Source organism: Centrocercus urophasianus, unplaced genomic scaffold (genome assembly GCF_019232065.1).
Source record: "Centrocercus urophasianus isolate 14NV4802_14NV808 unplaced genomic scaffold, USGS_Curo_1.0 seq_74, whole genome shotgun sequence".
Taxonomy (NCBI): domain Eukaryota; kingdom Metazoa; phylum Chordata; class Aves; order Galliformes; family Phasianidae; genus Centrocercus; species Centrocercus urophasianus.
Window position 1 is genome coordinate 1,578,793 of NW_024885355.1, and position 22,627 is coordinate 1,601,419.

A 22,627-nucleotide genomic window follows, 5' to 3' on the forward strand; every position below is an offset into this window, starting at 1 on the left:
ATTGCATTTAGAGCCAAAGTGTCCTAATGTACTTTGTAAACTATATTTTATGTGCGATTATACAGGCGTGCACCCACTGCCTCTGAACAAGTTGTCTCTTCCCAATTTTTCAAACAACATTAAACACAACATTAAAAATAAATCCATAATAGACAAACCCATACTACTGAAATATGTATGAAGGCAAGTCCTCTTCCTAATGGCACGCAGAACTTCTGACTGTCCAAAGGAGGCAAGTAAGGTCTCTCTTTCCAGCTATTTTTATAATACTCATAATCACCTCGATTCTCTGCTAAACTTGGACACCAGGCATACATTCTGGGCTCAAAACATGACCTCACAATTTAGCAAGAGGACTGGGGAAGTGCTGTTCTATCTTGGAACATACTGAAGTTTCACAGTAACTGCAGCAGAGGAATGGAGATGACGAGCAAATGATATCATGGAGAAAATGTGGAGAAAAGTAATCTTGCTAAGTGACAGAAAAGGACAGAGAACAAAAGCCAAATGGGATTGTGTTTCTTATGCTTCAGTCTGCTGCAGTCATAGAAAGAGACCCCCACTTGCACTACTGTAAGCCAAGGATGCCACCAAATACCATAAAACTCAGTGCGTGACCTGAGATATCAGATGGTGATAAAGGGATGTTAATGCAGCAAGTTAGGTTTCCGAAGTCAAGAGGTGGCTGCTCCTCTAAAGGTAATGAGTGTTATTTATCTCTGGCTTTGACTGCACAACCTTTGTGCCAACTATGATGCAGACTGAGTCTGTATCTCACTGCTGGGTAAATGCTGACTACGATCCCTCAGCAAAAGAAAGACATGGAGCTGTTGGAAGGGATCCAGAAGAGAGTCACAAAGACATTAAGAGGGCTGGAAAACCTCTCCAACGAATAAAGGCAGCTGGGCTTGTTCAGCCTGGAGAAGAGAGGGCTGTGGAAAGACCTCAGTGCAGCCTTCCAATACTTCAAAGGAGCTTACAAATAGGAAGGGACCAACTTTTTAGATGGGCAGATAGTGATAGGACAAGGGGTAATGACTTTAAACTAAAAGAGGAGAGATTTAGATTAGATGTTAGGAGGAATTTCTTTACTCTCATACCCTCAGTGTGCTGAGGCCCTGCCCAGAGAGCTCTGGGTGCCCCATCCCTGGAGGTGCTCATGTCCAGGATAGATGGGACTTTGGGCAACCTGATCCAGTACTTGGAACTGGATGATCTCTGAGGTCCCTTCCAACCCAAGTCATTCTATGATTCTATGACTGCGGTTCTATGATTCTACAGTTTTATAACAAGTTCTAGTTCCCCAGTCACTTACACCAGAGTACGGAGCACCAACTGCTGCTGGTGTCGGGCAGGACCTCTGATGAGTCCTGGAGATGCCAGGAAGCCATTCAAGCTCTTTCTCTTAAACAGAGTTCAGTGTTGTGGGTCAAAGCTTCCCTTACCTCCTGCTAAAAGGTCTGGTACCACATTACCCACTGCTCTCCTGTCAACTCTGAGACACTTCTTGAGAGGTCCATGGGAAGGTTTTGAATTTCTCAGCTGGACTGGAGTGATGTGTATGTATTTAACTCTGTGTTGAAGGAGGTGACGTTCAGAACTAAATGGGCACACAAAGAACCTATGTGAAAGTGCCTCATCTGGGTTAAATAATGCAGAGAAGGTTTGACTTTGGCTTAGAAGGAAATTGAATTAATGTACACTGATACCATCACAATGGGCTAATCAAGATAACTACCATATTCTTGACTTAAACAAATACAGTAAAAAAAAAAACAAAAAACAAAATCTGGATTCTGCAGTAGAGATAAACAGCAACTGCTAACAAGCTATGTGAAGGCTGGTAGTGATTTTTTCATGTCATGTGCAAAAGCAGCAACAATCAAAGTATTCACACAGCATCCAATGTCTTTGAGCTGAACAACAAGAATCTGTTAACTTGGAGGAGTTTCCAGACCCACTTCCTTTGCTACTGATTACAATGGTACAGGCTGAAAGGGAAGGCAAGTCTTTAATCCAGCTACTGGATAAGCTGATTCGTAGGGCATTAATTGATGGTGAATGTCAAGGTCTATGTAGTACTAAAAACCCTCAAAGAAGTCCTAAATAGGCCATTGGGGACAGGTTAATTACTGGAGGGAATTAAGTTTCATTCCCAAAGGAAGGAGAAACTGCATGCCATCAGATGCTGAACTTTAGTGTTAAACCCAATAAAGCAGGATTGTTACACAAGCATTGGTGAAAGAAGTGTGCATGAAAGAGCTGCAGGTGCTGTGATCAGGTCCCCTTCTCCTGCTGAAACGAAAGGCTAATGTGCCAATCTGAACCCTTGGAGGGGCTGGATTCCCTGGTGTGCCTTTGATGTAAGCTTCCAATAGTAGGACAACACATTCCTCCTCCTTCTCTTCTCTCTAGAGTCACACCAACATGTCTGTATATCAAAGGTCTTCACAGCTGTACAATAAAAATTGAGAAATGCCTTGCTGAGAGCACCAACCCAAAGAGAACTAGGGATGCCGGATGTATACATATGTAGTGTTGTCACTCTTGCAATACTGCTGCTCTTCTGTGGTGGTGTCTGGTTTATGATCCTCCATAGACAGAATGGTAAAGGTAAATCTTACAAGGGTGTTCTTCGTGGGGCCACCAGTGCAATGTAAACTTGCCAGCTGAATTTATGGTTACTCTTAACTTTTAAAGCAATGGTGTCCATCCCGTCTGGGGCTATAAATAACCATTATCTGCAGAGAGAACCGTCAAGCTTTTCCTCAGAGTCAGATTTGATGTCTTTATTTTCTTGGCCAGAAGCAAAATGGAAATATAAGCTTCACCTTCCCCCTTAGCCAAGCTGGAAAAAAACTCAGAGCGCCTTCCAGTCACCCAGGATCACAGGATTTTTCTAAATAGCTTAAACTTCCACATTTCCCCTTGTTCTGAGACCAGTAACCTGAAGTTTGAACCTTTCAAACATCAATTTGTTCTACATCATCTTCTTTGACTTCTTGGGTATCAATGAACATACATTTCTGCTTGCCATGCCTGTGGTTTGAGTTTGACTCATGCACATCTTCAATCTGGTGAAAATAAGGAAGGCACCCAGAGTCATGATACCAAGAAATGGAGATACCAAGAAATGGACTGCTACTCACAGTGGGTTGCTCTACCACTAAGCTAATTCAGCCTTAAAAAATTACACCATCCTGTCAACTTTCATGTCTCTGTGCTTGGTTTCTAGTCCCTTGCCCTTCTCCTGTCTTTCTCTGCTAGACTGAGAGTTGTTCTGTAGGTGAGCTTTGTGCTGACATGCTGTGGTCTACACAATTCCCAGTTTTCATCGTGATAAGATAAACAGATCCAGCTGTTCTGGTCCTTCAGAATAAAGCATTTTCTCCTCATGAATGCACTTTTGTACGTTTTTCTGCACACTGTTCAATTTTCCCCATTCTTCATAAACTGAAAACACCGAAACTGACAGTATTAGTCTCATCAATGTTGTGCAGTGAGAAAATCATCTCCCTTCTATTCATGACAAGTAGACTGCAATGAGTAAGCATACTCATTTTACTTGTCCATCCAAGCAACAGGTTAGACAAATTTGCCATGGAATTATGCTGAGAGATCATACCAAATGGCTTGGTGATTTGATCACTACAACCTCTGAGAGTCAGTGCTCAGCCCCATTCTTTAGATGTGGTCTGTTAGATGTGCACCTTCTTGTGTAAGAACATATTATGTTTAAATGAAACTCATTTTACCAATAAATCTAAGCATCTCACATTTATTCTTAATCTTCTCATTTTTTCCAGATAATGCATGCAAAACCTGGATAGAATCAAGTCCTGACAATTCACCCCAAACAACCACACTCTGCTCCTCTGCTGCTGACTACCTTTTCTGAGGATGTTTTTAAGCATTTTAATTTTCACAGTTGGAAAGAGGGGGAGACTAATCTGTTTCACAAATCCCTTGCGGAAAGGAGAGGAGAGGGGAGGTGAGGATGAAAAGAGGCAGTTTCCAATTCAAGCAAGGAAAATTTAAACTGAGCATATAAAAAGCCTTCTGACAGTAGCAGTAAGATAGGTAAAGACATTCTTATCACTAGCAGTATTTATGAATAACTTAGATAACTTTGATAGGGTCCATATGAGCAAGCTGTAGACATCTGCAGCGTAAACATCTCTATCTGAGCTAATCATTCTGAACTACATTTACAGAGAGAAACTTTCAGAGTATTACCTGCCTCATCACATCCTAAAGCTGATACGTGATATAGCTCATCCAAAACTCACCTCAATAGTGAGTATTTCTCTCCACTGTCTGTAAAGGGAGGTTGAGGTAACTAATTCAGATATAGACTTTTACCCTGTAGTTGTATAAAGTTACATCAGAATCTGTCAGGAACAGTTAAATAGAGATAACTGATCAAAGGTTTGGATGAGATATCTCTGAAGACACATTCCCACCTCTATTTTCAGTGATGCTGTGCTATCACATAATGCTGACTTGCTAGTCAAGATTTCCATAGCATAACCACTGGAGAATATTGTCTTCCATTTAGCTCTAAAAAGATTTCTTATGACTCCTCCAAAGTGCATAAGAGAACCAGAATGATGATTTTCACAAATGCTCTATTTCGTTGGGTAGCAAGAAATAATGGATTACTGTTATAAATGTATCCACAGAGTAAGCTGGACTTTAGATTCTGTCTCATTTTATCTCCTTTATACTTGCAGTTACACTTCTAAATAAAAGAGTATGGTTTTGGTATAAATTTGACCATTATTAGATGTAATGTTTAGTTTGCTTCACTGTCCAAGGCTACATCTGTTTTCAAGCACAGGAACTATTGGATTATTTGCAAAAAGAAAATGTCGCCTTGATTTAGCATGATGATTCTGATAATATAGCAGGTTTTCAGCCCTATAGAGAAAAACATCCCATCTTTACACACTACAGCTTTCCTCAAGCAAAATCAATGTGAGAGATGGAAGGGTATTAACTTTGATTCACTGAGGAATATTGCTATAGTAATTGCAAGCAGAACATTGATGGGATGCAAATAACCTTTCGAAAGATTCATCACAGAGTTTCCATCGCTTCTTTTAACAGCAGGAGCAAAGAAACTCAAAACTGGGCCTGGAACATTTTAAAGAAAAAGCCAAAGCAACTGCATGTATAACACATGAATATGTAGGATTAGCCAGCTTTCCTTCCCTGAGTCTCTTATTTTAAATTTTTTCTTTCAGTTTTTGTCTTTGTAATCTTTGGAACTGATATTCCAGCCAAATTGATCTTCTATAGTGAGTGTATGATTATGGTATCCGAATGCTGCCATGTAACCATTCAAACCATATGGGAAATTATGCGCTAAGAGGAACATTTAAAAAAAGGCTGGAATTCAAGAATAAAAATGGAACTAAGGAAGCGTGGGATGGCTCCTCAAAAGCAGGATGAATTTGTAGACCATTCTTCTAGATGTCCTTATTCGAGTTAATGTTTTCCCATTTGACATTAGAAGTATATTGTCTTCATGCTATTTATACAGAGGATTGCTAATAATAGTACAAAATCGAAAGAAATTTTCAAGTCGCTGCCATTCCTGCTTTTTTTTCAACCCAACCTGTCTTCCCTCTGATCAAAAATTCATTGGGCAGGGATGGTCTTCAGCAGCTCTGAGACTATTTTTTAAAGCTTAGCGGGGCCAACTATAACAATAGAAACAGAACAGTCCATTAATTACAGAATTGTTTTCCGAGCAAGTTGCCATTAGTCATCGTCGGCAGTCATTTTACATCAGCCACTTTAAACAAACTCAGAAAGACAACAGATCATAGAAGTAGGTGAAAGCTGAGAGAAAGAGGATCTGCTCAAACTTCCACTCTTCCAATGTTTCCAACGCCAAGCAAAATTCTCTGCCATGCAGCCCAAATTTCTAGACCTCACTACAGTTAAGGAGAACCAGTTGTCCAATTCTGATTCAGAAAAATTCAGTATGAACTTTGTGTGAAGCTGATTTTGCAGGCAGAGTTTATGCAAATTCTAACACACGGCCAATAGGATGTCTAATATTTCCTGATCTGGACATTACAGTTCTGTAAGGGGAATTAAGAATCTATCAGCTTTACACGGATCAGAGAACGCAGAATGAAGACAGCTGCATAGTACTCAAAACATACTTACTCATAAAAAGTTGTCCAGCCGTTTTCATTGCTTTTGGTGGCAAGCAGACCAGAGTTGCCATGGTAAGTCATCATGGCCACCTCATGACCCTGTGTGGTTACACTCTTGAGTGCGCTGTTGGTACCAATTGTCACCCAGTAGACTTGGCCATCGGGCACGACCAACCAGAGGGGCATCCCCGTGGAATCTCTTCGGATATTGACTAAGTTGCCATTGTTGTCAGTGATCAGGGTTATATCTCCATCTCCAGAATAAGTAAAATTGTAAAGATAATCTCCAGTGGTAAGGCTCTGAGTATATAGGTGCTTACCACTGGTGTCAAACAAGTAGAGTTCCTGATCTATGGGTGAGGACAATTCATACATATTTTGAGTGTTGAGGAATGGTTTGTTTTTCCGAATAAAGCGTATTCGGATATTTCCAAGATCAGCAACGTACAACTCTCCATCTGCACACACTGCAAGGGAGGACGGTGCATTCAGTTTGGCATCCTTGGCATAGCCATCATCCCCCGAGAAGCAGTCACAGTTAGCATCGTTCTTGCAGTCACAGCTGCTTGGTGCACCAGCAACGAGAGAAATCTCTCCATTGGTGGTAACCTGCCTGATGCGGTTGATCTTTTTCTCATCAGTTTCAGCAATATATAGGACCCCATTATGTGAGACAGCCAGGGCAGTAGCAGACTCCAGGGTGGCATGTATTGCCACCTTGCTAAGGAGAAAGTGGTCCATCCCTGGGACCTGGCAGTGCATGGGCCTCCCTGCCACTATGCGCACTTGGTGGTTCTCAGAAATCTGTAACACAACGTTGTTGTCGAGCACATACAGAGAATTATCCATCGGGTTGACCGTCAGATCCGTGGGCCATTCGAGACGAACCTTAATGGTAGAAAAGCACAAGGAAATTGTTAGAATGAGACCCTTTTTAATGTATGATTGATACAAATCAATCTCAAGTGAGGATGTTTCAACATGGATTAAAGGGAGAAACGGTAAAATAAGCACAACTGTTTGCTACTACTTCATATGATGACAGTCTTTGGATTGACAGAGTTTGGATCTGAGAGCAGAGAGAACTGAGACTGGGAATTTTGTTGGCTAAGTATCGTAAAATCAATCAGTCAAACAAAACAATGATCCTTTTACTAAACAATTCTCCAGACAAATGGTCCATCTCCTCTGGGTAAGTGACAGAAAACTGGCAGCTGTGTCAGCATGTGTACATCCAAGTTATAACCACCTATTTTGTGCTTGGTGCCGCAAAAATGCAAAACAGCAAATCACTTTGAAATTAGGGTTATTGTGCTTTGTAGAATGGAATACTTGCGTCTTTACAGTGCTTTTTACTTTTTTTTTTCCTTTCAAACAAAATGGAAGAATGGCTTCAAGTGACACATCTTATACAATACTGATAATCCACAGTTACAGAGGCTGGTAACATCATGAGTGAGTGAGTACTAGAAGGTCTCTGTTTCTAGTTCTGAGAACAGCCTCAGGAACCTGACAGAGAAGACCCCTGTAGTTACTGCAAATGATGAAAAGCAATTCCTAGACAAGGTTTTGTGTCCTGTTGATTTTTTTTTATTATTATTTGTTTATTTTTCCTTTATTGATCTTGTGTTTGATACATTTGTCCAGAACACGACTGGTTAATCTGTCCATTCCAGTACAGGTTTATTTAAGAATGGCTCCCGTCACTTTATGACAGAAGAAAGAGGCTTTCGATGATACATTTTAGTTCATCTTAGAAATGTTTAAATATGACATTGGTAGGCACATAAACCACACAACTTGCCCAGAAATAATTTTTAAAACTTGAATCCACAGTGGTCTTGTAGTAACTGCCCCTGAAATTCAGATAAAGAAAAAAAAACATGCCTGCAAGATGAGAAACACACTACAAAATGGCCTTTAACCATCAAAATTTATTCCTGTAGAAGGCACCAGAGCTTTTAAACTCATAACTTCAGCTTGTTCATAAATTGTGGACGGTGGGAAACAGTTGCAAAGAAGCAAGAATAACCTTTTCAAATTAGAAGGAAAAACAAGAAGAACAGATTCCATATGGGAGCACGGAAATTATCTAGGTAGCTACAAAAAGGAAACCCCATTGACATCTATTGTGGCTGAATAACAGTACTTAGCCCTCCAGCTATGATCTGTATTTTCATAAGAGAGGGCAACATTCCTCTAGCCAGGCAAACCACCAGTGGCTTAAAGCTTTCAAAGGACGGCATCTCTAAACTGGCGCAATTTGACAGGTTGGCCAGTGCTCCGCAGAACTGAGTGCTGGGCCATAACAGACTTCTCTTCTGCATTATATAAAGCAATCATCAAACTGAGATTTCTTTTTCTCTCTTCCTCTTTTCCCCTCCACCTTTAAGCAGCAGGACTAAAAAGCCCAGCATGATGGTAGCTGCAACCAATTTGCAATCTGATGCAATTCAAGATTCTTGTTTTCCTGCTGTTGCTAATTTTGGCACCATAGTCTCTGATCACTATTTCCTAGATGTTAATTTGATTCAGGCCTAAAATTGTTCTGGGCTGAATCAGAATGGGAGGAAGTAATGTAGAAAACAATGGTTTGTTATGCTCTTATAACAGAGCAAGGCATATCCCCACTAAAAGGAGTGCTTTTTAATTTAAAATAACTAGTTCCTTGAGAAGTTAGCCTAATGAAACTTGCTTTCCCAGGAATCTGTGTCTCACAGCTGGTTGGAAGCTATGAACGAAGTCTTAAAATCTCTCTCTCTCCAGAAATTCTCTGAGTTCAGCAGTTAGGTCTCCCCTTCAGTCTTTATAGGATCTTCCTTTTTGACCTAGGCATTTTCATAGTACAAAATACGTAAGGATGTTATTCACCCAACATCTCTTTGTCAAACCTGTGGAGGCACACAGACAGGCAGACAAGGTGAAAGCATAGGATTCTATCTGGCAGAAAACCAAAGGCTGTCTTACCTGAGAAATATCCATGACAGAGTCACAGCTGAGAGGCCGAGCAGATGTCAAGTCATTGGAACCCAACACTGTTGAGATGATCCCATTCTGATCGATCCTCCTGATCATAGTGCCATCTACAAAGTAAATAAGTCCAAACTTGTCCACGGTGATGCCTAGGGAAGTAAAAAGTCAGTCAGTCAGAAAGGAACAGCAACCTGAAAAGACGTGATGAATGTGATAGTGTCTGGTCTGACCCTTGAAAAAGTAACACTGCAGTTTGATTGGGAACAATATATTTTCTGGCATTCAAAAAGGATGAGTTGGACACACAGGAGTTCTGGATACTGGGAGCTCTGGAACAGTACCATTACACTGAAGGCACTTCTGAACATTACTAGCCCATAAAGCAACTTAGAAATCCCCAGAAAACATGGAACAGGGCATGGCATCCAGCAAACCCCTAAAAAGAACAGATTTTCTAATAGTTATGTGTCTGAAACATAGTTATGTCTGACACATAGTTATGCGTTCAGAAACACGATGCCTTGCTCGTAGTATGACTATTAAGCCATGCATGTGAAAATGTTACTCTGGTGAATGGCTTCAGAGACAGTGATGAGAACACCTACGAAAGACTCATCAGGTCAAATGCCAGAGGAGTAAGTGTGGAAGGGTTTCTACTGGAACAATCCCACCAATCTACAGTAACTCACCTGTTTCTGAATATGGCTAGGTGATTTGTATCACTGTTCAAACCCCCCTCTGCTGACATGCTCCCAATCACTGGATTTGAAATCTGTCAACAACTGTTACAGACTGCTGACTCTTGTTTCCTTCCCTACAGATATGTGCTATTTCCCTTCCCCTTAGGTGTCATTTCTCAAGTACTTGTTATGTTAGCAAAACCTCCTTTAATCCTCTTTATCCCAGGCTAGCCATACTCTGCATCTTTCATCAGAGGATTTCATGGTGCTTTACACTTACTAATTAGACCTCATAGCAGTCTGTGAGTGTGATCATCTTAATTTTACGTATCAGGAAAATAAGAGATAAAGCAATTTTCACAAGGTCATGGAGAGTATTCATGATGAAAGCAGGAATAAGAAGTTAAGGGCCCCATTCACCTCTCTTTTATGCCAGCATAAATTAAAAATAACTCCATGGATACTAATGGAGTCGCTCATCTCATCTATCCCATGGTTGCAGAATGCTGCGTGGCGTAATATTTGAGTATCTCCAGACACTCAAAGAATGTAAAGGAACAGTAAAGTAGAAGAATGTAGAAGCCTGAAATGTCCTTTCCTATCCACGTGAAAATTCTGCTTGGAATATATGAATATATGAATATCAGGATCCTTCTGCTTGGTTTCTTTCGCTAGCAGAGTGGCAGTCACTTGGCAAAAAGTCAACAATGCATTCTGCATACAAGCAAGTATCTGCAGCTATTTCAATCAGCAGAGAGAAATACCTATTTCTAGGGTGCAATGTATATTGCCCTAAAGCAGATATACATGAGTGATTACACAAATCCTTCTAGAAGCACCTTTTCCTTCCTACTCACTATAAGAGGAGAGTACAGCAAATATGTCAAATATTTCAAACAGGGGACACGGTTTAGTGGGCACGGTGGTGATGGTTGATGGCTGGACTAGATGAACTTAGTGGTCTTTCCCAACCTTTATGCTCCTATGATTTTCACAGGAAACATTTGTCTGCAGACAGATGAAGTTAGTGACGTGAGCCCTCTCTATGATGTTTTTTTGGCTGTCATCATGGTGATAGATATGATGGAAAATCTGTTCAAGATAGAAAGACTTGAGAAAAGTTTTGAGAAGCGATGAGATCTTGTGTTTCTCCAAAATGCTGTTTTACAGCCAGATCTCCTTGCTTGAAACATTTACCCTCAGACTTCCATCCACTGTGAGGTATGCTGCAAAGTACACATGCAGCAGTTCACAGATTAAAAGTTTTTGCCCTTCATGCAGCAGGGACTAATCCCCTGATTGCTTTGGAAATTAAAATCATGGCCTTCAGCCAGCATTGTAACTATTGTATGGGCTGGGAGCCATGGAGGTGGATGATAAGTGGAAAAATGTATCATATTTGGTCCTACAGAAATCTACAGAGGAAATGAAATGACACAGAAGATAATCTAGCCTGGAAGTAATGGCAAGAAAACCTCATTGTTTGAGGAAAGAACAAACTTTTCCATTTAGCTGAGGCAAAAGAAAAATTGAAATAAAACTGCAACCTGTTGAGTCAAAGTCAGTTAGGAGTCAAAACACCAATGTTGCAGACCACTGAGCTGAATGGGAGCTGTGTATTTTTGCTGGGAGGTAAAAACTGCATTTTCCTTGATCCTTCGCAGCATCTCCGTGCCTGAAGGGCATCACTTTGACCTGGATTGGATATCTGACCAACAGAGCAGTGAGATTTCAGAACAGCCTCTAGGGTGATAAGGAAAAAAAATTACTTCTTGCTTCTTTTAAGATCAAGTTCATTAATTTTGGAGGGGATTATATGACAGGATTTCTGAGATAATGGATGACAAGACTAAATGACCCAAGAGATTGCTTCTAGTCCTACACTCCAATACCTGTGTTTAACTTAAGCCAAGATAGAGCTAATCTCAACAGGACCATGAAACAAGACACTCAAAGAAGAGTAGCAAGAACTTTTTGCACAACTTAAAGCTACAGGAGAAGCCATGGCAATGGTGGCCACTTATTCCTGCTGTGCAGTATCATAGAGTTATAGAACGGTTTGGGTTGGAAGGGGTCTAAAAGACTATCTAGTTTGAGCCCCTGCAGCGGGCAGAATTGCCACTAAAATCAGGTTGCCTCATCCAGCCTGGCCTTGAACACCTCCCTGCAGCTGAACAGCTGAGATGCCTCAAAGCATCAGTTGTATCTTAGCACTTTGTCAAAAGCTGCAGGGAGATCTAGAGGGATAAGCATCAATATTCACTTGCATCCATGGCTTGAAGGATGTTGTCTTTACCTGTCAAGACATCTGTCAACATCGTGCCCTAGGTGACACGCTGCTCAGCAACCCATCCAGGATGCTGGCACATGTCACTTGTCACTGGCATCTGCTGCCAAAGGTTATCGCTCCTCTAATTATTTTGCCCACCGTATGGCAACTTCTTTAATGTTTGGTGGTGTTTGTTTGACAACCAGCAATATAATCGAGCACTTTAAGCAATGTAGTAGACCAGCTTTTACAGAGGAGCACTTAGTTGCTCTTCATTGTCTTCTGTTAAGCACAAGGGAAGTGGGAAACCTTCCTAGGTTCACAGCCAGCACTTCTCAGGGTGCCTGTCCGTTACTCTGCATGACAGGTCAAAAGGCAGCGAAGGGTGGCAGGCTGGATAATGTGATTTTAAATGAGGCAGAATTTTCTCTCCTAGCGAGTTCCATGTGGATTGGATTGAACTTATCAGCAGTGTGTGCTGACAGCGGCTCCCAGCGCTCAGTGCCGAGCTCCGATGGCTGTTCTGATTAACCAGTTACAGCAATAACAACCTGTGTGCACCTTGGCTCGGGAGCCGCTCTGATCAGTCGATACAGCACAACTTCATTCTGCAGTCCAGCTTAGACAAAGAGCTTGCACACCCGAATAAGTTGAAGTGGGATGGTAAAGTTACCACTTATCATCCTGCTCGGGAGCCATGGCAGGTGCATGCACTCTTATCACAGAGCACTTCTCTGCTTATCCCTCCTTCACAGAAACCAAGCAATCTCAATTACCTTACATTTCCTAGGACCTTCTGCAGGGTAACAAAGTTTTCAATCTGTCTAAGGCCTGATTTCTGTCTCCACATCCCCCTCTCATGGCAACTACTCCAGTCCCTTCCCGAGTTCAGCTGGTTGTCTCAGAATTCAGTCTAATCCCCCAGCCCTGGAATGCTCAAGGCCAGGTTGGATGGGACCATGGCAGCCTGATCTGGTGAGTAGCAACCAGCCCACAACACAGATTGGAGCAGGATGATCTTTAAAGTTCCTTCCAACCCAACACATTGTACGATTCTATGATTGATTCTAATTCCAAAGGAGAGCCTGGCTCTCCCACAGACAAGTCTTTAGACTTGCAAAGAGAAAGAAGCATGGTTTCCTTGCAATAGATTGGAGAGGTCAGACCACATCTTTTGATAGGAATTTCTGTCTCCTTTCTGATTATGGCACAGTTCCAGTGTTGGTTATTGGTACAGAGAATGGGTAATTCACATGTTACACATGAAAAGCCAAAGGCCTTGGGTCGCTTTGACAGAAGGCTCCTCTCAAGTTTCCATAGTAACATAAGGGGAATTGAAGATTTGCAGCATACAGCTTGACGTTCAGTCTCACAGTTACTAAGAGAAAACATCTGCTGCCACAAACCAGGTGGTGTTGCAGACCCACATTTCGATCTTCAAGTTATGAAATACGTACGTTAGGAAATCACATTGGTTCGGCGGGCAATATTGGCGGTAGGTGGGCAGTTGGATGAGATGATGTTGAAGCATCTTCCAAGCTTAATGGTTCTACTTAATGATTCTATGATTCCTCTTGGATAGCCAGACAACCCATAAGACACCAAGGCTTGGAACACCACGTGTATCACACCAGCGAGTTGTGCTGATGGAAAGTTGTGACGTGATGACATTTCCTTGAAATGCCAGGACCTTGCAGTGTGAAGAGGTGACGACACAACGTCCCACTGCAAATAGCTGCTGGAACACAGGGAGGCTGTTCTAAAAATGAACCACTAAAAGTGACTGCATTGCACTTCCAGCTCTACTTAGGGGGAAAAAAAAGGGCGGGGAGAACCCTTCTAAGTGAAAAAAAAAAAAAGAAAGGTGCTAAAGGAATATAAATTTGAAGTCTTCTTGTCAGGCTTGATGCTGAACGACCGTGTGATAAAATGGCAGATGAAAATCAATGTCAATAAGTACAGAGGAGTTCACAGGGGAAGGAGTAAGTCTAACTACCCATACACAGTGACAAGCTGAAAAATAGCACAGAGGAGTAAAGATTTTGGATTTTGTGAGAAGTTTTTTGCAAAGATCAGCTTGGTGCTCCGCAGTGGTCAAGAAAGGAGCTAAAAGATAGGAATGGATGAGGAAAGGCAGAAAGAACAGAAAACACTGCTCTAGTTGCAAAAAAGAACACTTCTCCATACTGTGGCTAAACAAGTTCTAGAAATTAGTAGCACAAGACTTCCTCTGGGGAATAAGATAGGTGTCCAGGGAGATTTGTCAAAAAATTGCTGGAGGCATCGAAGCACGGGTCCAGGTGCAGCTTCTTTAGAAGGTCCCTGATTAGAGTCTGGCTTCTTAGAAGGGCAGCGTAACTCTGCTGTTGCCCCTTTCCCTGTGTGTCTTTTCTGGTCAAATTAAGAGATGGCATTTTGTTCAATAAGCCTCTGGTTTTCTTTGAAATGTTCATTTTATTCCTATTTGACAAAATCGGAACAGATTGTGGAGGGCTCAGTTTCTTCTAATTCTGTCAAACTCAAGAACGCTTAGCGAACAGCTGAGATTTTGTTTACACATTCAGCAGGACACAGTGAAGGAAGCAATCTGTCCCAAATTAATTACTTCATTTTGCATTGTTTTTGCCGTGCTAAATGAATGAGATCCCCACCCCCAGCTCTGTCCCTTCTGAAACCATCTTCCAACCGTGTCAGACTTGTCATGGCAATCTCTCTTAATTGCAAGCTCCTTGGTAATTTCTCTGCCACATTTTTCTCAAGGAGAACCACTGGCGAGTACTCAGATGAAAACAAATGCTCTGACAAGCTGGAGTTTTAATTTTTCTTTAGATTGCTTGTAGAAGACAATTGTTATTAGCAGATGATAATTAGAAAGTGGTAACACTTGAATTTGCAAGGATATATTGAAATCCACTAGCATGTGAAAGGGCTAGTGGGCTCCATGGCAAATCACAGAATTATGGATTGGTTTGGGTTGGAAGAGACCTTTAAGATCATCTAGTTCCAACCCCTCTGCTGAATGCTTCCAGGCAGGGGACGTCTACAGCCTCGCCGGGCAACCTGTTCAAATAACTGGGAGTATAAGCTATGACAAATACCCTGAATAAACAACTGCCACCACTGTTTCATCTGTCAGGCTACCTCTCCTGTTTATCTACCTGTGCTATTAATTTCCAGAAATTCTTTAGCCATGGTATAGAGAAGTGTTCTTTTTTTGCAAAAAGTTTGTTTCCCCTTACAGAAGAGCCAGAAGACCTACGCAGAGCTGATGCTTGACTGGTCCAAGAGGTTAAAGGTAGATCCACAAGACCCAAAGAGGTGATAGGTGCCCCATCCCTGTGGACATTCAAGGTGAGTCTGGACAAGGGCTTTGAGCACCTGATGGAGCTGTGGGTGTCCAGCAGAGCTGGACTAGATGACCTTTAATGCTTCCTTCTAGCTCAAATGGTTCTGTGATTCAGTTCTATGAATTTGTTACTCCATGACTGATCCATCAGTTTTTATGAATTACAGTTTTTCATCTGGTAGGATTCTATTCTTTCAGTATTTTCCAGCAAGCTGCAAATGCCAGCTAATTAAAAGCTACTTAATTAAAATCGTGAAATAGAAGGCAAGACCTTGTTTCCTTACAACTTTTGAACAAGCTGAAAAGATGTCCACAAAATACATAGTAATTATCTTCAGTTAAAAATTAACTTTAGCCTTAAAAAGTCTCATGAGGACAGGTGATCCTTAAAGAGGTAAACTCTCCACGTCCAGCCCTAGCCAGGAGATATTTCTATAGCTACAGAATCATTTTGTGATGTACTCTGGTCTTTCACTTCCCTTGCCAAGAGAGGGGAGCAGAGGGTAACCTGAGGACTACTGGCTATTGTACAAGAAATCACTGCTATTTCAAACTAATATGCAATACCTTCATGCCAAGGAAGAGAACTTGCCAGTGTTTCTGCTAGGATGCACTGCAGTGAAGGTACAAACAATGCTGACATTACATTGTCAGTTCAAGTTTTCACTGTTAATCATTTATTGAGGTGAATGGGAAGTGAGTCACACCTGCCAAGGCTATTTGTCTCAGCAGGCGTTGCAAACTTGGGCTAGAACCAGATCAGAGAACAGTGTTTGCAAACTTTCCATTGGAGGTGTGGACTCTCTGGATGATTATTTTCTTGTTGTCATTTTGCTTCATGTCATTTCCTCTTTCACTCTCAATTTACTTCTGTTCCATGAAATTTCAGAGCAATGAGGAACGAATGCATGCATTCTGCCACTGTGTGATTGAGGTGGAAGAACAGCCTCCAGAGAGCCTGAATTGCCAGCAAGAAGGATTTCAGTGCTGAAAGCTTTGAACTCCACAGCTTTGTTTCCCACAGTGAATTCAGAAACATAATTCAGCTAAACCATGCCACCTCCACCAATGCAGGGAGATGAATAATATTCCTCTTATCTTGTACAAGGGAGAATGGAGGTCCAACAAAAGTTGTTTTCTTTTGCACTGATTGAACAACAAAGTGGTGCAGAAAATGGTATTACAGATCTCTGGATTCCTTGATCTCGTGACTCATCTATCAGACTGTCTGAATCTCTGTGCCCAAGTCACCAAATTTTCTTTTCACTCATTTCAGTGAGACAATTTCTACTTCTCAACCTGCTTGCAGGTAGTTCCCTTTCTATGCCTCTGACGATACTTCATCTCAGTGTAACAGTCACTTCATGGGAGTTTGGAGTGCCTGAAATCCATTCTGGGCCCTTTCAATATTCCTGGGGGAGCAATTTGGCCTACCGTGCTCTTTGACACAGAGAAGATCTACCAAGGCAATTTCTTCTGCATCCTGCCAGGAAATAGCTAGCCCAAATGTAACAAAAAGTATCACAAGTACAGATGATACAAAAGGTCACTAAATCACTTTGTTTTTTTGGAGTTAGTAACAATAATGTCATCTCTATGTCAAGAAAAATAACTTCCCAAGAAATCCAGCCAGAAAGAGAAACAACAGCTCAGCTGCCTTCCTCTTGCCTGCTCTTTGTGAAATAAGCTGTTAAAGGACCCCTGAGATTTGCAGAGAGGCTGCTGGGATAGGCTTGGAAATAGATGTGGTAAAGAAGGAGGGAGCTACAACTCCCAGATGTGAGTGAAAAGGAAACCCGCAGCACACCAATGTCCAAGCCAAGAGCCTGTAAGTAACTCCCCTCAATCCTAACATCTGGGCAAGAAGATGCATGGCAGGCAAAAATGCCACATTTCTAAAAGCATTCCTGCACAGTGGTCCTTCTCTCTTCATAAGCACCACAGGGTATATGTACCAGCAACATCTTCCACCCCCTCTTTACACTCTGCGTGTGTTTTTTTTCAAAGGAGCTGTGGACAGCTGGGCGGGATGGCATCCTCCATATGCAGGGCTTGTTACCTTGAGATTGCCAGACTGAAGTCTTGGCTATGCATAGGACTGCATATGTTTGGCTAGACCTGTTTTGAACAATTTAGTTAGCAGTCATGAAGGCTGTGTGATGCTTTTATTCTGATTTGACTGTGCTTTTATCAAATATAAGCAAGATAATCATGAGCCAGGTGAAGACATACTCAACTACACCATTTCCTACATCAAAATTAGCACCCCCTCTGTATAACATTCAAGATAGATGCCATGATACCTAATGTTGACGTATAAACCTGAGTTTCATGTATCTCTGAGCTGTCTTTAACTCTTGTTAGGATTTTATATATAGCAACACTTATAGAGCTTATTTTTTATGTCAAGAAAGCCTCAGTGAACTGAACATAAGTGAATCTTACCCAGATTGGTAAGGACCAACCACTGTTATTTGATAAGGAGGAGGGATAGCTATAGTGGGCATAAAATTGATGGGTGGTTTTATTCTGTTGCCCTTTGCACATTTACCCATTGCGACACACCTCTGGTTTGGAACTAATCCCAGCCACTCAACAGTGGGCTGAGAGCAAGACGTACGCTTTTATTTCCAAAGGCAAGCCCTCAGCATGTGTTTGAGGACTGGTTTGAAATTGCCTGCAAAATCCTGGGGCCTTTCTTCCAGCATTACAAAACAAGCCACTTTCAGAGAGATTCCATAAAAAGCCTGTGGAGAAGAAGTAGTCTCACCCCTGGGATTTGTAAGGGTAGCATCGGTGCCTTTGCCTCCATCTCCACAGCGGGAATCATCAAATGGGAGGCACTGGTCTCCAGTTCCAGCCAAGACCTCTGAATTCTTCACAATGTCTTTCACTGAGGTGGTTGACTTTATTTTGTAGATACGTCGGCTGTTGGTGTCAGAGAGGTAGATGGAGCCGGTGATTGGATCTGTGGTCAAGTAATACTTATGAGCTGGGCTGTGGCTGAAAAACAAGGGCATGATGTTATTATTTTTTGGGATGATTTTCTTCCTTATGTCAACAATCAATGTAAGCACTTTAGAGAATAAAAATGCACAGGGTAGACACACTGGGAAAGGGAAGCAGTGCTGTATTTGAAAATCTTAGTACAGGTGTGTTAACAAGCTCAATCTGTGACCAATTGCTGTGCCTGGGAGTGCTCTCTGGCACTGAAAAGGAAAAGGCTTGCTGAACAAAGACAAACACATGCCAGGAACTACTACAGATTGAGTTCCAGTGCCTGGGATCACTTAATTTACTTAACGTAGCCCTGAAACTGGTGCTAGGGCAGTGCCAGACAGTGGAGGGAAGGTATAGCACACTAGACCTAGAAAACAAAGTAAAAAATAAATGTATCTGCCCTCCCAAGGAAAATCCCAGGACAAAAACCCAAATGCAGATCTAATCATAAAGCACTTGAAGATATAATTGTGAAGATCACCCCGTTGGGGCTTGTTCTTCCATGTAAATCCCACTGACTTCAGCAAAGAGCCTAGCATCCTTTCCTGTCCTTATGGAGGTAAGGAACTTGCCACCACCAAATTCACTGGGCTTCCGTGAAGGGAGAAACCAAATGACCCTTAAAGAGTCATACTTTGCCCTAAATAACAACATGAACCAGAAGAAGGGATGAGGAATCTGAACATCATACCCATGTTAAACAAGAAAGGGTGGCTATGAAAATGGAGTGAGCAGATGTAAGGATAACATTTTTAGCTCCATGGCCACAACATTAAATGAATCCAAGACTGAAAAAATGGATAATGTCTCTAGAGGTACTTGAGACCAGGTTGGATGAGGCCCTGGGCAACCTGATCTGGTGCCTGATCCAGTGGTCAGCAACCCTGCCTGCAACTGGGGTTGGAACTAGAAGAGCTCTGGGGTCCCTTCTAACTCAAGCCATTCTATGATAAACCAGTATCTGCATTATGGAAAGTATTTGATGGAATTGGCTAGAAGCAACAACCAGATTAATTTAAACACAATAATTTAAACAATTTTAAGAAATTGCTTTTGAAGAATTCTATCTATAGCTTGGCAAGACTTTCTTTTCTTAAAAGCTTTCTATCAGTGTGTATTGAGCTGCATCTGTTCTAAGCCTGAAACCAACAGATGAAACCTGCAGCACCTGCTGCCTGAAAACAGGTTTCCATCTTTCTAAGAAAGGCCAAACAGTAATTGGAAGAAGTACAAAAATGTCTCTCCTTTCCTCCAGAACAACTCAAAAATGTCCAAACTGATCAGCTAACTAGAATTTCTAATAAATGTACAGACCATAGTTCAGAGTTATGCTCTTGTGGAATGTTCCAGGAGAAGCTTGTTAGAAAGCTGAGTGTCAATCACAGTTGACTCTGTCCCTCATTTTAAGAAATTTCCTCTCTCCTTCAACCTCTACATTAGGTAAATTAACCCCTCTTCAGGCACATAAAAATTACTGGATTATTGTCAGGTTTAAGAAGACATTCTTCATTCAAATTACTTACTTACTACTTTGGGAAAAAAAAAAAGCATCTTTCTGATTTATTCTAGAACATCCCCTGGGATTTATCTTATTAAATGTGAACAGATTCCATTTCCACAAATGACACTGATTCTTGCTAAATAAAGTACTCTGACCTTCAAGACAGCTCCAGCCTGACAGTTGAGTCTCCATCAGTATTCCCTCCCAATGACAGCAGGCTGGTAGGGTGTTATTTCATTTACCTGTGTGTCACTCACGCTAAGCAAGTGGCCTCAGCCCTGGTGGAAGAAGTTCCCAATGGGAATCCATCATTTCTTTTGATCAGGGCTTTGCATTGTTCACTGACTGTCCCAACAAAGCTCAGCTGAACGTCAGTCAGCTTTTGTGTTGCTTGTAATCTTTATTTTGCACAGCAGGTGGACAAGAGGAAGAGATTTTTAATGGCACTTTGCAGTTCTTTATCATCTTTGCCTGGAGAGCACAGATAGTTCTCACCGAGTCTTACAGCCTGCAATCTGCATATGGATGAAATTAAACAACTTCTCCTTTACCTAGTCAAGCTTCTCAACTTACATGCTCTAACAATAGGATGGGGGAATGGCTTTATACTAAAAGAGGGGAAATTTAGATGGGATGTTAGGAAAAAAATGTTTACTCAGAGGGTGGTGAGGCCCTTGCACTGCTGCCCAGAGAGCTGTGGGTGCCCCATCCCTGCAGGTGCTCAAGGTCAGGTTGCACAGGGCCCTGGGCTTTCTGAGCTGGTGGTGGGCAATCAGCCCAGGCAGATCTCCAGGGGTCCCTTCCAACTTCTACAATTCTGTGGTTCTGTGATTCTGTGAAACTGTCTTTTCAGCTGTGTGAGCATTAGGAAGCATTGGGTCATCTTTATCAGCTAGACTTATGTTTACAGGCAAGGTTCATTATGGTCTCCTCTGCACTGCTCCACGCATGGGGCTGTTGTGTGTAGGAAGGCTACCTCAGATGGCTTATTCAATGGAGTGCTGTGGAGCAGGGATGCTAAAACACAGACTGTTAAAAATGAACTAGCTGGAATTTACCCACTGGTTCTGGCTGCCAGTTTGCACTACAGGGAAAGAGTCACATTCTGACCTCGCATGAATTGCATAGTGTTCTACACTGGAGATTTTGTTGAACACTCTGAGATCCTTCAAATCTCATCAAAGGATGAGAGATGTTGAATAAGCACAATGTAAAAATACTGTGGGGAAAAAAAAAAAAAAGCAACAAATGACCAACAAATCAAAACAAAAAAGCTGTAAAAGTTCCCAACTTGCTTTGCTTCATCTGTGATAATGCATGAGCACTGGAGCTGGGAATTTGATGGCCTTTCTTTTTATTTAAAGTCACAATCAATAGGAAAATCTGAGTGGCAAATTGGACTGAACTGAGCAACAAGTGAAATAAATCTGCCTGGGGCAAAGCAGAGAAGATTTCTGTCTTTTCCTTTCATCCTCTCTCATTGCTCAGTTAGATAAAGGAGCAAAACAAAAGACAAGATTTTCCACTATTCAAAAGACGATCAGTTACAGTATTTGTAGTCTTAAGAGTATTTATCCCCCATATTGAGAGTGCCATCACTAGGAATGGGCTGAGGGGAAAGAGCTGATTTCCAATTCAGATCATTCCTCCTCCTATTAAGATTTTTTCAGAAGAAACTTTGAGCATTGTATTGATAGCTTAATTCCCTGAAGCAACAAAACCAAGTTGAAAGGATGGGGTGAGCTGATCCCTACCGAATCCAGACTCTTAGTGGGTAATAGCAAGCATGATGGTGTAGCCACTGGGAATTAGGACAGTCTTGTAAGCAGAAGCCTTGCACTCCAAAGCGAAAGGAAGGTGATATGGCTTGCCTATATGCTTAATGTGATATGATAGCAGGTGGAAATCTCTCAAGTTCACAAGGATGCCTAATGGTTGGGGCTGCATATAGGCTCCCCCATACATCTGCCTTGTCCACTTGTTTTTTCTTCTGCTTATTAGGGCAGGATAGTGCCAATGCTCTCTGGGTAGCTCTCACCTTACAAGATTCATAGTGATAAGAACACTAGGTGGATAGGCAGACATGTGGCACTCATCTAGATTGTTTCTGCAGTGCTATGATAGATGCACAGGCTGTCATTACTCCCTTGGCACAGAGCCTGTGTTTTGGAGGAGCCTGAAGACGGGACCTCCTGCTCCAGCATGGGAAATCAGACTCTAAGAAACAAAGTTGAGAAAAGAGAGATGGTCCCTGATTTCAGTAGGTTACCTATAATAAAGTCTGCATCTTCTAGTTCATCGACTTCTGTTCAAAGCCAGGGATTGATCTAACTGAGCTTCACAAGTCTATGAGGCAGATGCTGTGGCTGTCTTTATGTCAATAGAGAGAAATGACAAATTTTAGGTATGATTCATCTGACATTTATAACCATTATGTTACAAGATGAACTGCATCTCAGTTTTTCAAATGCAAGGCCATCTATCAACTCCTACAAAGGACAACTTCTGTCAGTGGTAACAGTATGGTTGTAGTTTGCACTGGGGTTCAGTAGTTACCCCTAACAGATAATCTGAATAGAACTCTGGTGCTTCTCTGGGTCTGATCTCTTTGTTTCAGCACATGAAACCATCCCTGTAAAACTTTCTGTGTTAGCTGCCCTCTTCCCCTCTGAGCCCTGCTGGCCACAT

At 41.8% G+C, this 22,627-nt stretch overlaps 1 protein-coding gene across 1 annotated transcript in view; it reads right to left on the minus strand.

Moving 5' to 3' along the window:
• The window catches only part of TENM4 (teneurin transmembrane protein 4), a 594,301-nt gene that overhangs the window by 36,404 nt on the left and 535,270 nt on the right, over window positions 1–22,627 (minus strand). The window contains exons 23-25 of the mRNA XM_042838225.1: window positions 18,209–18,441; window positions 9,138–9,292; window positions 6,181–7,058 (exon numbers count right to left, since the gene is read on the minus strand). Coding sequence (XP_042694159.1) covers window positions 6,181–7,058; window positions 9,138–9,292; window positions 18,209–18,441 — 1,266 coding nt within the window. The remainder of the gene's footprint in view (window positions 1–6,180; window positions 7,059–9,137; window positions 9,293–18,208; window positions 18,442–22,627) is intronic.